We start from the raw sequence: 15,597 nt of genomic DNA, 5'->3' as shown, positions 1-15,597 counted from the left end.
CTCCTCTTCCCCCTCCTCCTTCTCCTCCTCCTCCTCCTTCTCCTCCTTCTTCTTCTTCGAGACCCTTCAGCATTTCATATAATACTGGTTTGGTGGTGATGAATTCCTTTAGCTTTTTCTTATCTGTGAAGCTCTTTATCTGACCTTCAATTCTGAATGATAGCTTTGCTGGGTAGCGTAATCTTGGTTGTAGGTTCTTGCTGTTCATCACTTTGAATATTTCTTGCCACTCCCTCTGGCCTGCAACGTTTCTGTTGAGAAATCAGCTGACAGTCGTATGGGCACTCCCTTGTAGGTAACTAACTGCTTTTCTCTTGCTGCTTTTAAGATTCTCTCTGTGTCTTTAACCCTTGGCATTTTAATTATGATGTGTCTTGGTGTGGGCCTCCTTGGGTTCCTCTTATTTGGGACATTAGAGCATCAGCCTGCACACTGAAGGGTCGTGGGTTCGATTCCTGGTCAAGGACACATACCTGGGTTATGGATTCCATCCCTGGCCCTGGTTGGAGCATGTAGAGGAGGCACCCCAGCTTCCTTTGCAGGTCCATGTGGCCATGTGACTAAGCTCTAGCCAATGGGATATCAGTACAACTTCCCAGTCACATGTCGGAAGCATACTGCTGGCCTTCTGCTTGCTCTGTCCCCCTCCCCGTAGCTGGACGGTGAAGGAAGTACCCATGAGCCATCTCCTACCAGGTGCATAAGGCCACCGTAGGGGATGGCAGGGCAAGGAGAAGGAGGAACCCAGTCTCAGGATGACTTTGTCACATAGAGACATTCAGGACCACCTGTGAGCACAGATGTATATATGGAAGAGAAATACACCTTCTGTTATTTGGCCTCTGTTAAAGTAGGTGAACCCCAAACCCAACTCATACGCTGCTACTAGGTAAATGCCACAGAAACAAGATTAGTCTTCTTTTTAAAATATATTTTTATTGATTTTAAAGAGGAAGGGAGAGAGAGATAGAAACATCAATGATGAGAGAGAATCATTGAACGGCTGCCTCCTGCACACCCCCTACTGAGTCCCAAGCCTGCAACCCGGGCATGTGCCCTTGACCGGAATCAAACCCAGGACCCTTCAGTCCACAGGCCGATGCTCTATCCACTGAGCCAAACTGGCCAGGGCCAAGATTAGTCTTTTTTTATTTTAAGTTTCAGCCCTACAATTTAATAACTCAACACCTGTGTACACTACAGTGTGCTGGCCACCAAAAATCTAGTTTCCATCTGTCATATGTGTTTGACCCCCTTTACCCACTTCACCCTCCCTCCACCCTTTCCCTCTGGTAGCCCCCGATCCATTTTGATTAGTTTGTGTTTGTTTGGCTTGCTTCTTTGTTTTATATTCCACAATATGAATGCAATCGTACAAGGACATACCGTACTTACTCTTTTTTTATAAAAATACATTTTATTGATTTTTTTTACAGAGAGGAAGGGAGAGGGAGAGAGAGTTAGAAACATCGATGAGAGAGAAACATCGATCAGCTGCCTCCTGCACACCCCCTACTGGGGATGTGCCCGCAACCAAGGTACATGCCCTTGACCGGAATCGAACCCGGGACCCTTCAGTCCCCAGGCCGACACTCTATCCACTGAGCCACACCGGTTAGGGCCGTACTTACTCTTGACATCCCCCATAAAGGAAGGGGCCACGTGAAGACTGCAAACCGTAGCTCTGCGAGTCCAACGTGGCCTAGTTTTCTCCTAGAAGTCCTTGGCTCGCGTTGAATCACATCTCAGGTGGAAAATAGGTACCCCCTCAACATCAGAGCCGCGCTGAGTAGGCCGGCGTGCTCCTCTTGTGGCCCATGGAAACTGAGCTGAGCTGAGAAGACACTGTCCTTCTGGGCCCACACTGCAGGAAGTGGGGGTCCTTGAGGGGGCCTCTTGCCTGCAACGACCTCCCACGATTTAAGTTATTCGCTCCCTCTCTATATTCCTCTGTGTCCACCTAGTGCCGTTTGCCTCAGTGAAAGGCACACTGCACATGTCTCTATTTTGTCTGGGCGTCCACTAGGGCCTCCTGCGTGGCTCATTGTCATTCAACTTTTAAAAAATATATTTTTATTGATTTCAGAGAGGAAGGGAGAGGGAGAGAGAGAGAGAGAAAGAAACATCAATGATGAGAGAGAATCATGGATCGGTTGCCCTCTGCACACCCCCTATGGTGAATGGAGCCTGCAAAAATAGATTTTTATTGATCTCAGAGAGGAAGGGAGAGGGAGAAAGAGATAGAAACATCAATGATGAGCGAGAATCATTGATTGGCTGCCCCCTGCACACCCCCTACAGGGGATGGAGCCTGCAACCAGGGCATGTGCCCTTGACCAGGAATCCAACCGTGACCTCCTGGTTCATAGGTTGATGCTCAACCACAGAGCCACACCAGCCAGGCTGTCATTCAACTTTTGGGGTGCTCCTGGCCCATCAGGGTGGATCTCTGCGTCCTTCCCCCCCGTCCTAGGACAGCACCTGCAGATAGAGCTTCCTCAGGGCCCCCATCATGTCCTTGTTCCTCAGGCTGTAGATGAGCGGGTTCAGGGTGGGTGTGAGGATGGAGTAGAAGACAGCGGCCAGGCGCCCCTGCAGCGGCGAGGAGCGGGCGCTGGGCTGCATGTAGGCAGAGCTGCCGGCGCCGTAGAACAGCAGCACCGTGGCCAGGTGGGACGAGCAGGTGGAGAAGGCCTTCCGGCGGCCGCCCGCGGACCGGATCCGCGCCACCGTGGCCAAGATGCGCACGTAGGACAGCACGGTGAGCGCAAAGCAGCTCATGATGACGCAGCCGCTGGCCGCGAACCCCGCCGCCTCGTGGGCCTCGGCGTGGGCACAGGCGAGGCGCATGACCGGGGGGATGTCGCAGAAGAAGTGGTCGATGACGCGGGGGCCGCAGAAGGGCAGGGAGAAGGTGTTGGCCGTGTGGAAGGCGGAGAACAGGAGCCCGCTGGCCCAGGCCACCGCCACCAGGGAGACGCAGATGCCGGGGCGCATGGCCACGCCGTACACCAGGGGCCGGTAGATGGCCAGACACCGGTCGTAAGCCATGGAGGTGATGAGAAAACACTCCGTGGACCCGAGGCTGACGAACGCAAAGAGCTGGGATGCGCACGCAAGGAGGGAAATCTCCCCCGAGCCCAGCATGGTGGCCACCAGGGCCCGGGGCAGGGTGGTGGACATGGAGCAGATGTCCACCAGGGAGAGGTGCTTGAGGAAGAAGTACATGGGCGTGTGCAGGCGCGGGTCGAGCACCACGGCAGCCACGATGGAGACGTTCCCCAGAACGGCGGCCAGGTAAACGAGAAGGAAGAAGGCCGCGCTGAGCAGCTGTAACTCCGGGGAAGCCGAGAAGCCCTGGAGGAGGAAGACCGATACCGTCCCCGTGAGGTTGGCCATGTTCTGTCTTTGGAAACTATCGGGAAGCAGAGCCAGGAGCGGAATTGCAGAGGGCGATTCAGGAGCGGAATTGCAGAGGGTGATCCAGGAGCGGAATTGCAGAGGGCGATTCAGGAGCAGAATTGCAGAGGGTGAACCAGGAGAAGAATCGCAGAGGGCGACCCAGGAGCGGTGCAGTAGCTAAGACCTAGGAGGAAGTGGGTAAGAAGCTGGGTGAGCGCAGGCTGGAAAGGAGGCTCAAGCATTTGCTCATTAAACCCACGTGCACTAGTGTCTTCCCTAGAAGTCTCAAAGTCAGGTACCTTACAGAGGCCGGGCAGGGACACAAATTAGTGGATCCAGGCCCTGGCCGGGTGGCTCAGTTGGTTAGAGCGTCCTCCAATGTACTGAAGGGTCGCAGGTTTGATTCCTGGTCAGGGCACATACCCATGTTGCGGGTTCTGTCCCTGGTGGGGGGCACATCCAGGGGCAACTGATGGATGTTTCTCTCTCACACAAATGTTTCTCTCCCTCTCTTCCCCCTTCCTCTCTCTCTGGAATCAATGAAAAATATATCCTGGGGTGAGGATAAAAAAAAAAAAATTAGTGGTTCCGGCTGAGTGTAAGATAATAGGGAATGGTGGGGACTGCGGAGAAAGGGGTGTTCTGTCCAAAGGAGACTGACGGCTGCTCTAAGCTCTTGCCAGCTGTAGTTGCTGGACCGAGAGCTGCCAGATTCTGATTTTTTTTTTTTTCAAGAGAGCCAGAATTCCAGGTTGCTGTTGTTTAGTTTTGTTTTGTTTTGCTTTGTTTTGTTTTTAACATGAAACCTCCTGACATTTGTATATTGGCAGTTAATTCAAATTTAAAACACCGTGTTCACAGCAGCATTATGTACAATAGCCAAGATCTGGAAACAGCCCAAGTGCCCATCAGCAGATGAGTGGGTGGAGAGCTGTGGTACATTCACACCGTGAAACGCTACATGGCTATAAAAGGAAGGGACTCTCACCCTTAGGGGCAGCATCGTTGGACCTGGAGAGCATTATGCTAAGTGAAGTCAGCCAGTCTGAGAAAGGCAAATCCCATATGATCTCACTAACATGTGGAATCTAATGAACAAAACAAACTGATGAACAAAATAGAACCCAGAGGCATGGGTGCATGGGACAGACTGACAGCTGTCAGAGGGGTGAGGGGTGGTGGGAATGGAGAAAGAAGGTGAAGAGATTAGCCAAAGGACATACACTGAGTGGCCAGATTATTATGATCTCTGAACGCGTAATAATCTGGCCACTCTGTGTGTGTGTGTGTGTGTGTGTGTGTGTGTGTGTGTGTGTGTGTGTGTGTATTAGAGGCCTGGTGCATGAATTCGTGCATGGGTGGGTCTGGCCAGCCTGGCTAGGGGGAGGGGACATGGGTGGTTGGCTGGCCTGCCTGCTGGTCGAACTCCTAGTCGAGGGGACAATTTGCATATTAGCCTTTTATTCTATAGGATATACACTGAGTGGCCAGATGATTATGCGTTCAGAGATCATCATAATCCAGCCATGCAGTGTATATGCATCATAGCCTATGGTCATAGACAACAGTGTGGTGGTGGCCAGAGAGGATGGGGGCTGGAGGCTGGGTGGAGGTGGGCAAAGGGGGAGACAGAACTGGGGGGCATCTGTAATAGTGCCAACAATAAAAAAATTAAACACTGTACACATGCAATGTGGCCACCAGTTTAAAGCTTTTGGTCTTAACATGCATATCGCTACATAACTCCATAGCATCTTTTTGTTGTTGTTCTTAATCCTCATCCGAGGATATTTTCCCATAGATGTTTTAGGGAGAGGGAGAGACAGAGAGAAACATCGATGTGAGATTGACACGTCGATTGGTTGCTTCCTGCACACGCCCCAACCAGGGCCAGGGGACCAGGGCCAGGGATCGAGCTTGCAAATGAGGTACGTGCCCTTGACAGAATCAAACCCAGGACCCTTCAGTCCGAAGGCCGAGGCTCTGTCCACTAAACCGAACCAGCGAGGCCGAGCTCCATAGCATTTTAATTGTAGTCTGCAGCCCCAAGTCTCCCGGTAATTTATCCCCCCATTAAACACGGAGCCCTCCATCCCCACCCGAGGGCAGGGGCCATTTCTTGCTCATCTCTTAATTTCCCCGCATCTAGCAGAGGAGGCGATACGCAGAAGGAACATGGGGTCTAAAAACGTTTTCTTCGCCCTACCTGGTGTGGCTCAGTGGATAGAGCATCGGCCTGGGGACTGAAGGGTCCCGAGTTGGATTCTGGTCAAAGGCACATGCCTGGTTTGCAGGCTCGGTCCCCAGTAGGGTGCATGCAGGAGGCAGCCAATCAGTGATTCTCTCTCATCATTGATGTTTCTCTCTCTCCCTCTCCCTTCCTCTTGGAAATCAATAAAAAAAAAAAAAAATTTAAGCCCTGACCGTTGTGGCTCAGTGGATAGAGCATCAGCCTGCGGACTGAAAGGTCCCAGGTTCGATTCCGGCCAAGGGCATGTACCTTGGTTGCGGGCACATCCCCAGTAGGGGGGCGGGGGGTGCAGGAGGCAGCTAATCAATGTTTCTAACTCTCTATCCTTCTCCCTTCCTCTCTGTAAGAAATCAATAAAATATTTTTTTAAATTCTAAAAATATATATAAAAATATTTTTAAAAATAAAAAAATATATATGTTTTCTTCAACCCAACAGCCAGCGTTTGGATTCTTGGATTCTTCGTGACCTTGGACAACTGCTTTCACCTCTCTGAGCCTCAGTTTCCTCCTCTGTAGAATGGGAGGGTGGGGGTCACATACTCTCCTTAAAGGTTGGCCATGACTGCCCCGGCCGGTGGCTCAGTTTGTTGGGGCATCATCCCTTACACCAAAAGGTTTTGGGTTCGATTCCCAGTCAGGGCACTTGCCTGGGTTGTGGGCTTGATCCCCAGTTGGGGCACGTGCGGGAGGGAGGCAACCGATCGATGTTTCTCTCTCTCTTCCCGCCTTCCTGTCTCTCCAAAATCAATTCAGAAAAAAAGTATTTAAAAATAGATTATAATCAAGTTCTTTGTGATGTGTGCCCCTTATCTTTCTTTTCATTGGGGCCCCTGGGCTGCTGGGATTGTGTCATAAGACAGGTATGAAAACGTATTTTTAAACTCCCGGCGGGCGTGGCTCAGTGGTTGAGCCTCGAGCTATGACCCAAGAGATAAGGGTTCGATTCCTGGTCAGGGGCACATGCCCGTGTTGTGGGCTCGATCCCCACAAGGGGGCGTGCAGGAGGCAGCCGATCCATGATTGTCTCTCATCATGGATGTTCCTATCTCTCTTTCCCTCTTCCTTGCTCTCTGAAAGCAATAAAAATATTTTTAAAAAATAAATAAATAAACTTGGCCTAACCGGTTTGGCTCAGTGGACAGAGCATCTGCCTGCGGACTCAAGGGTCCCAGGTTCGATTCCGGTCAAGGGCATGTACCTTGGTTGCGGGCACATCCCCAGTGGGGGCTGTGCAGGAGGCAGCTGATTGATGTTTCTCTCTCATCGATGTTTCTGACTCTCTCTCCCTCTCCCTTCCTCTCTGTAAAAAAATCAATAAAAATATATTTTTGAAAAAATAAACTTAATGGAAAAGTTGAGCTACCAATTCCTTTCTTTCCCTTTTTCACACGCCCTCAGCCACCTGCGGCTTTTACCTCCCTTGCAAGCAGCTGGGCACTGGCTGGGCTCCCCGCGCCCCCCTCCCCCAGTCTGGGTAGTCACCGTGAGCTATAACCTCACTGGGGGGCGCAGAGCCATGTCACCCCTCAAACATGCCCACGCCCCAGTCTCTGAAACCCCTCCTATGGCAAAAGCAACTTTGCCAGCGTGAGGAAAGTTTTCCACGTGGGGAGACTATTTTGTGTCCTCTCCCCTCCCCCACCCCCCCACCCCCCAAAAAATGAGGATGCCCATCTAACCCCGGAGACCTCAGAAGGGACCCTCCTTTGGAAACAGGTCACTGGAGACTTGTAGGAACTCGGGGGGCTCTGGGAGCTGGAAAACGCAAGGGCATGAATACCCCCCCGCCCCCACCCCGGAAATCCTCCAGGAAGGGACACAGCCCGGCCGGCCCTCGCTGTCGGCCCCGGGAGACCCCGAGAGGGCCTCGGGATTCTGAACCTGTAGGGCAGCACGTAGGGGTTGCTTTTTGGAGACCAGGGTGTGGGGTTTGCTACAGCCGACCCCCAGCAGATGCCACCGCCTCCCCCTCCCTCCCCTCCCCCTTCCCTTACCTCTCCCTCTCCCTCCTCCCCACCCCCAGCATCCAAGTAAAAGGAATAGCTGATGCCCTTGGTCCCCTTCTCGGCCCCTCCAGGTCCTGGGGGACACACACTGTGACCGGGGCCCCGGGTGAGAGCGTTTCTGTGGGTACCCGGGCCCCCTCCCCGACTTTGCAGGTATTACGCTCAGGGAGGAGGTCACATGTGGGCTGATGTCCCAGAAAGAGCCCATGAGCCCAGCCCCACGGAGGTAGGGGGGCTCCGTGGTTGAGCATCGACCTGTGAACCAGGAGGTTCCGGTTCCATTCCCGGTCAGGGCACAGGCCCGGGTTGCGGGCTCCATCCCCAGTGGGGGGCGTGCAGGAGGCAGCTGATCCGTGATTCTCTCTCTCATGGATGTTTCTCTCTCTCTCCCGATCCCTCCTCTCTGAAATCAGTAAAAAAATATTTTTTAAAACCAAAAACAAGAAGAGCCGATGAAAAGAAACACCTGTTGCCCCCGGAGCGCATTGCGGTGTCCCACAGCACACGGCTCTCAGGAAATGCAATTCCTCAGCCTTGGCCAACCCGTCCTGCCGCCTCTAGACAGATTTTTTCCCTCCTGTGTTTTCCAAAAGTTTACTTAAAAAGAGAAATATGGGCCCGGGCTGGTGTGGCTCAGTGTATAGAGCATCAGCCTGCAGACTAAAGGGTCCCGGGTTCGATTCCTGGTCAGGGCACATGCCCGAGTTGCCGGCTGGCTCCTCAGTGGGGGGCGTGCAGGAGGCAGCCGAACAGTGATTCTCGCTCTTCATTGATGTTCCTATATCTCTCTCCCTTCTCCTTCCTCTCTGAAATCATTAAAAACATATTAACAAAACATAAAACATATTTTTTAAAAGAGAGAACCACGGGGTGTGTGGCTTGGATGCGGTTGGCCCTCGCTGTTATTATTATTATATTTGTTCCCACTTTCTCACCTGCAAACCCTGGGGCTTGCAAAGGCATTTCCACGCGGTTCCACAGAGCCCTCAGGGGCCACCGAGACATGGGGGGGCCTTGCCTGGCAGGGATCCGGCCCCTTCCCTTCCGCGGGAGGCAGCCCCGTGTTCATTATTAAATTGTTGTTGGATTATCATCTCAGCTTTCCTGGGACGTCAGCATCCGGCCATGAAAACAGTTTTAACTGTGAGTCCCGCCGTGGTGCTCACAGCCAAGAGGCAGGCAGTTTGTGTCACAGTTTACAGCACTGACGAGGAGAGAGCCTGCCTGGGTTCAAACCCCAGCCCTGCCCTGGCCGGTGTGGCTCAGTGGATAGAGCGTCGGCCTGTGGACTGAAGGGTCCCAGGTTCGATGTTTGAAATATATTTTTAAAAAAGCACTCTGTGAAATTTATTTTAAAAAAATAAACAAGAAAACCAGCCCTGCCACTTGCCCGCTGTGTGACCTTAGGCAAGTTACTTAACCTCTCTGTGCTTTGCTTTCTTTTTTTGTTTTTAAATTTTATTTTATTGGGGTGACATTGGTTAATACAATTATATCGGTTTCAGGTGTATAATCCTAAAATACTTCATCAGTATGTTGTGTTGTGTTTACTACCCCAAGTCAAATCTGCCATCACCATTTATTCCCCCCCCACCCCCCACCCACCCCCGCCTTTTACCCTCTCCTGCCTCCTCCTACCACCCCCTTCCCCGCGGGTAATCACCAAGCTGTTGTGTGTCTGTGAGGGTTTGTGTTTGTTTGTTTTCCTTAATCCCTTCACCTTTTTCACCCAGCCCCCAAACTCCCCCGCCCCCGCCCCCCGCCGCCTGACAGCTGTCAGTCTGTCCTCTATCTATGAGTCTGTTTCTATTGTGTTTGTGCTTTAATTTCTTTTCTCTTCTAAATCATCACCCGAGGGTGACATTTTTCCATTGATTTTCAGAAGGAGTGGGAGAGAGAGGAAAAGACAGAGAGAAACATGGAGGTGAGAGACACACATCGATGGGTTGCCTCCTGCAGGAGCCCCGACCCGGGGCCCACACCGGGGAGGAGCCTGCAACCCCGGGTACGTGCCCTTGACCGGAATCAAACCCGGGACCCTTAGGTCTGCAGGCCGGCGCTCTATCCGCTGAGCCACACCGGCCAGGGCTGATTTCTTTATTGGTAACACACACAATAACAATGGCACCTCAGTGAAGCCCTCAGAACTGCGCCTAGTCCATCAGACACAGTGTGGCTTTATCCTTTCCTCCCCGTGGCCGATTCTGTGTTTCTCAGAACCGCCTGGGAGCCAAGGAGTACCCCCAACGTGGTACTTTGAGGGGACGGAGAGGAGCCACCAGCCCGGGAGGAAGCAGGCTGGCTGCTGTGGGGCCCAGAGGGGCGCGTGTGGGGTGGAATGAGAGTTCAGGAACTTCCCCTCCAGCAAAGCCCCCGTGTCCTCCACAGCATTCCCACCCGCGGTCTCACATACCTCTGCTCACGGGGGGCTCACTCACAGCAGCGGTTCTCCACCGAGGAGGATGGCTCCCCCAATGGGGGCCGAGTGGCAATGTCTGGGGACATTTTTTCCCCTCAGATTGTATTGCTGTTTTCTTTTTCATTCATTTTATTGTTGACAGTATTACAGATGTCCCCCAGGTCCCCCCTTTTTGTCCCCCTCCACCCAACCCCGCCCCGCCCCCCCCCCGCCCCCCGCTGTTGTCTGTGTCCGTGGGTTATGCATATATGCATACATGTTCTCTGGTTCATCTCTCTCTGCTCCTCCCTCTCCCCTCCCCCCCGCCCCCACTGAGATCTGTCAGTCTGCTCCATGCATCCACACCTCTGGACCTATTTTGTTCATCAGGATTTTGCTTTTTTTAAATATATATTTTATTGATTTTTTACAGAGAGGAAGGGAGAGGGATAGAGAGTTAGAAACATCGATGAGAAAGAAACATCATTCAGCCCTAACCGGTGTGGCTCAGTGGATAGAGTGTTGGCCTGTGGACTGAAGGGTCCCAGGTTCGATTCCGGTCAAGGGCATGTACCTTGGTTTCGGGCACATCCCCAGTGGGGGGTGTGCAGGAGGCAGCTGATCGATGTTTCTCTCTCATCGATGTTTCTAACTCTCTCTCCCTCTCTGTAAAAAAAATCAATAAAATATATATTTTTTAAAAAATCAATGGGAAAATATCCTCAGGTGAGGATTACAAAACAAAACAAAACAAAAAAAGCCCCCCCCAAAAAAATAAATGTCACTTCCGGAGAGCTTGAGAGCTTCTCATGCAAGCCGCCTAATGCCCCCACCTCAAAGGCCGGCGCTATGCTATCGTCCCATTTCCCAGACAGAAAAACCGAGGGCAGAGAGGTCAAGCAATCGGCCCGAGGTCTCCTCGCTGGTAGTGGCTGTGTTGGGGTCCCCGCCTGGCTGACGTTCCCGCAGGTGGCAAAGGCTGCCCCCAGCCACCCCGGGTGTCAGACGGGAGCCCCCCCGAAGTGAGCAGCCCCACTTACCTGGCTGAGGGCCCCGCCACTCCCCGCAGCCGCTGGAGGAAGGCCGGGTCCTCTGAGGGGCAGGCTGGGTGACGGAGGTCCAGGCTGGTGGCCCTCGCTCCACGGCGGATCCCCACTTATCAGCTGCGGCAGGGAGAGCGGCAGGGATGGGCCGGTGGGGTTGGCTCGGAGCCAACCACCTCTCATCTTTGGAATGTGTCCAAGGTCACCTCTGGGGACTTTCTGTCCCACGGTGGCTCTAGGCTCTGAGAACAAGACTCCTTGTTAAAAATATATTTTTATTGATTTCAGAGAGAAAGAGAGAGAGAACCATCAATAATGAGAGGGGCCCTAACAGTTTGGCTCAGTGGATAGAGCGTCGGCCTGCGGACTGAAGGGTCCCAGGTTCGATTCCGGTCAAGGGCATGTACCTTGGTTGTGGGCACATCCCCAGTGGGAGGTGTGCAGGAGGCAGCTGATGGATGTTTCTCTCTCATCAATGTTTCTGACTCTCTCTCCCTCTCCCTTCCTCTCTGTAAAAAATCAATAAAATATATATTTTTTAAAATGATGAGAGGGAATCATTGGTTGGCTGCCTCCTGTATGCCCCACACTTGGAATCAAGCCCACAACCCGGGCATGTGCCTTTGACCGGGAATCGAATCCTGACCTCCTGGTTCATAGGTCAACGCTCATCCACTGAGCCACACCAGCCGGGCAGGAGAACAAGACTCTTTGATAGGCAAGGTGTCAGCCATGACTCCTGATCACAGCCTTTCTAGAATGTTCTTTAGAAATACCAAATATTTCCAACATCAAAAGCCACAACAGCCCATGTCATTGAACATTTAAAAAAAAAAATTTGGTTTGAGAGAGAGAAATACCAATTTGTTGTTCTACTTATTTTTTAATTATTATTTTTATTGATTTCAGAGAGGAAGGGAGAGGGGGAGAGAGATAGAAACATTAATGATGAGAGAGAATCTGCTGCCTCCTATACAGCCCCCTACTGGGGATCAAACCCATAACCCAGGCATGTGCCCTTGACCAGAATCGAACCTGGGACCCTTCAGTCCACAGGCTGACGCTCTATCCATTGAACCAAACCGGCTAAGGCCTTGTTCTAATTATTGATGCATTCATTAGTTGATTCTTTTATGTGTCCTGACCAGGGATCGAACCCACAACCTTGACGTATGGAGATGATGCTCCAACCAACTGAGATACCTGGCCAGGGCCACATGAGTTTTGATTATTGTGTTTGATCTGTAAGAATTTTTAAAACATATTATGGGTAGTGATCCTTTTTATAATCCTCCCCCACACCACCACCACCTCCCATAACTTTCCACTTAAACATTTTTCTTTAGAATATATATATATTTTTTAAGGCTACAAATTTTCTTGATTTTTAGAGAGGAAGGAGCGGGGAGAGAGAGACAGAGAGAAAAAGAAAAAGAAACATTGATGTAAAAGAGACACATTGATTGGTTGCCTCCTGCATGTGCGCCCCCCACCCGCCCCGCTCTGGGGCCGGGATCAAACCTGCAACCCAGGTACATGCCCTGGACCGGGAATGAAACCTGAGACCCTTTGGTGCTAGGGCTGGTGCTCTAACCATTTAGCAACACCAGCCAAGGCCATAAATCTATGTATTTTTCAAGATAGAGTTGAAAATTCTTGCCCCATGATTGCATGTGGGTTGTGGAAGAAATGATAGTAACATAATACATGACAATACATAACATCATAACAATATGGTCGTATCTGCGTAATACCTGACAATTCCTAGCATGAGAATACAGTAACATAATATGATACTACTAGAGGCCCAGTGCACAAAATGGGGGGATTGTCACTCAGCCCAGCCTACACCCTCTCCAATCTGGAACCCCTCGGGGGATGTCTGACTGCTGGTTTAGGCCTGATTCCTGTGGGAGCGGGCCTAAACTGGCAATCGGATATCCCTCTCATAATCCGGGACTGCTGGTTCCCAACCGCTCGCCTGCCTGCCTGATCATCCCCTAACCACTACCCTACCAACCTGATTGATGCCTAACTGCTCCCCTGCCAGCCTGGTCCCTCCCAACTGCCCTCCCCTGCCGGCCTGGTTGCCCCCATCTGCCCTCCCCTGCTGGCCTGGTCACCCCTAACTGCCCTCCCCTGCTGGCCTGGTGGCCCCCAACTGCCCTCCCCTCCTGGCCCGGTCACCCCTAACTGCCCTCCCCTGCAGGCCTGGTCCCCCCAAAATGCCCTCCCCTGCCGGCCTGGTCACCCCTAACTGCCCTCCCCTGCTGGCCTGGTTGCCCCTAACTGCCCTCTCCTGCAGGCCTGGTCACCCCAAACGGTCCTCCCCTGCAGGCCTGTTCACCCACATCTACCCTCCCCTGCCAGCCATCTTTTGGCAGCCATCTTTGACCACATGGGGGCAGCCATCTTGTGCAAGGGTGTGAGGGTCAATTTGCATATTACCTCTTTATTATATAGGATAACATAATTGTAATAAAATGCCTAATAATAATGCCTAACAAACATGCTACCCTGACTGGTTTGGCTCCATGGATAGAGCGTCGGCCTGCGGATTGAAGGATCCCAGGTTCGATTCTGGTCAAGGGCATGTACCTTAGTTGTGGGCACATCCCCCATAGGGGGTGTGCAGGAGGCAGCTGATCAATGTTTCTAACTCTCTATCCCTCTCCCTTCCTCTCTGTAAAAAAATCAATAAAATATATTTTTAAAAACTAACAAACATGCTAACTCTATGTCATGCACACACACGTGGTATATATGATTACATACACATGTGATCATACACATATATGATTATATATACACACAGACACACCTTGGTCCTCACAATCACCCTATCTGGTAGGTCCTAATATAGTCCCATTTTACAGATGAGGAAACTGAGGCAGAGAGAAATTGCATCCAAAGCCACACACAGGGAGAGTACGTGGGGGAGCCAGGATTTGACCTTGGCCACGTGACCCCCATCCTTGGACCACCATGCATCCGTGTTGGGGCAAGTTCTAGGCTTTGGGTCTGAGCACCGGGGTGAACAGTGGTGTCATGTACGGAGCTGGGGAAACTGGGAAGAGCAGATCCGCGGACCTGAAGTCAAGGTTCTACTTGGCTGTGGCCATCATGAGATGGCTGTTAGAAACTTGAGTGGAGCCCAAACCGGTGTGGCTCAGTGGATAGAGCATCGGCCTCAGACTGAAGGGTCCCAGGTTCTATTCCGGTCAAGGGCATGTACCTTGGTTGCGGGCACATCCCCAGTGGGGGGTTTGCAGGAGGCAGCTGATCGATGTTTCTCTCTCATCGATGTTTCTGACTTTCTCTCCCTCTCCCTTCCTCTCTGTAAAAAATCAACAAAATACATTTTTTTAAAAAAGAAAAGAAACTTGAGTGGAGAAGGGATGCCTGGAGCAGGAGGTCAGGGATGGGCAGGTCCCGGCTAGAGGATAAATTCGGGGGCATCATTGGCATAGCAATGCCCATGAAAGCCACGGGGCTGGGCGTTTCGGCTCAGGAAACCATGGCCCTTAGAGGAAACACATCCTCACCCTGGCCACTGGGCTGACTACAAAGTTTCGTGTCTCCAGAGAGACCGGGTCCCTCATTAAGGACCCAGAAACGCAACCAGTGCCAATTTCTCATTAAGCCGAAGCTCCTGGCGGCTCCCCACGGACCAGAACTCCGCCAACACGCTCCGTGCCCAGGAGAGGTCCCCGCCGGGCGAGGGGGGCTGAGGTCAGCTGCAGGGCGGCCAGGTGGGACCGGACTAATTGGCCTCCACTCACCCCCAGTCGCCAGCCACCGGGGACCGGGGCTCCGAGCTCGTTAGGAGCGGGCGGCCCGGACCTCCTGGGAGCCTCGGAGGAACTTTGACTCGCTGAGCTCATTAGGAAGGAAGCTGCGGACCGGCCGGTGCCTGCTCCCTGTGGGTGTCGTTGGCTGAGAGGGCACCGGCCAGGGTGGCGAGGGAGGAAGAGATTTTCCGGCCGGAGCCAGAGTGGCACTGCTGAGCCGTGTGCGTTTCAGCTCCATGAGAGGTGGTTTCCTCTTTGGCTTTGTTGTTTTGTTTTGTTTTACTGTATTTTTATTGATTTCAGAGCACGGAAATGAGAAGGAGAGAGAGAGAGGGATGGAAGCATCCATGATGAGAGAGAATCACTGATCGGCGGCCTCCTCCTGCATGCCCCCCCCAGCCCCCCGCATGTGCCCTGACTGGGAATGGAGCCACGACCTCCTGGTTCATCGGTCAACGCTGGACCACTGAGCCACGCTGGCCGGGCTGATTTCCTTTGTAAAACAGACACGGGGACGAGGACAGGGCTTTGTCCAGGTCCCTGTTTGCATTTTCAGTGACAAGAACAGCACCCAGCATGGAGCAGACTCAGTGAACACTTGTTGAATGACTGAAAGACTAAGATTATCTTCTTTTTTAAAAAATATATTTTATTGATTTTTTACAGAGAGGAAGGGAGAGGGATAGAGAGTTAGAAACATTGAT

The 15,597-nt window shown here is 52.1% G+C and overlaps 1 protein-coding gene across 1 annotated transcript; it reads right to left on the bottom strand.

Moving 5' to 3' along the window:
* Positions 1-2,469: 2,469 nt before the first annotated feature.
* On the bottom strand, positions 2,470-3,399 carry LOC307092791 (olfactory receptor 10AG1-like; the record flags this gene model as incomplete). The annotated part of the gene is made up of 1 exon (XM_079760289.1): positions 2,470-3,399. The coding sequence occupies one exon, from the start codon at positions 3,397-3,399 to the stop codon at positions 2,470-2,472; it is 930 nt and encodes a 309-aa protein (XP_079616415.1).
* Positions 3,400-15,597: the final 12,198 nt, after the last annotated feature.

The sequence above is a fragment of the Cnephaeus nilssonii genome (genome assembly GCF_951640355.1).
Source record: "Cnephaeus nilssonii genome assembly, chromosome: 20".
In the NCBI taxonomy this organism is placed as follows: Eukaryota; Metazoa; Chordata; class Mammalia; order Chiroptera; family Vespertilionidae; genus Cnephaeus; species Cnephaeus nilssonii.
The sequence above is the reverse complement of the archived record's forward strand: the minus strand, read 5'-3'. Positions and strand labels throughout refer to the sequence as shown.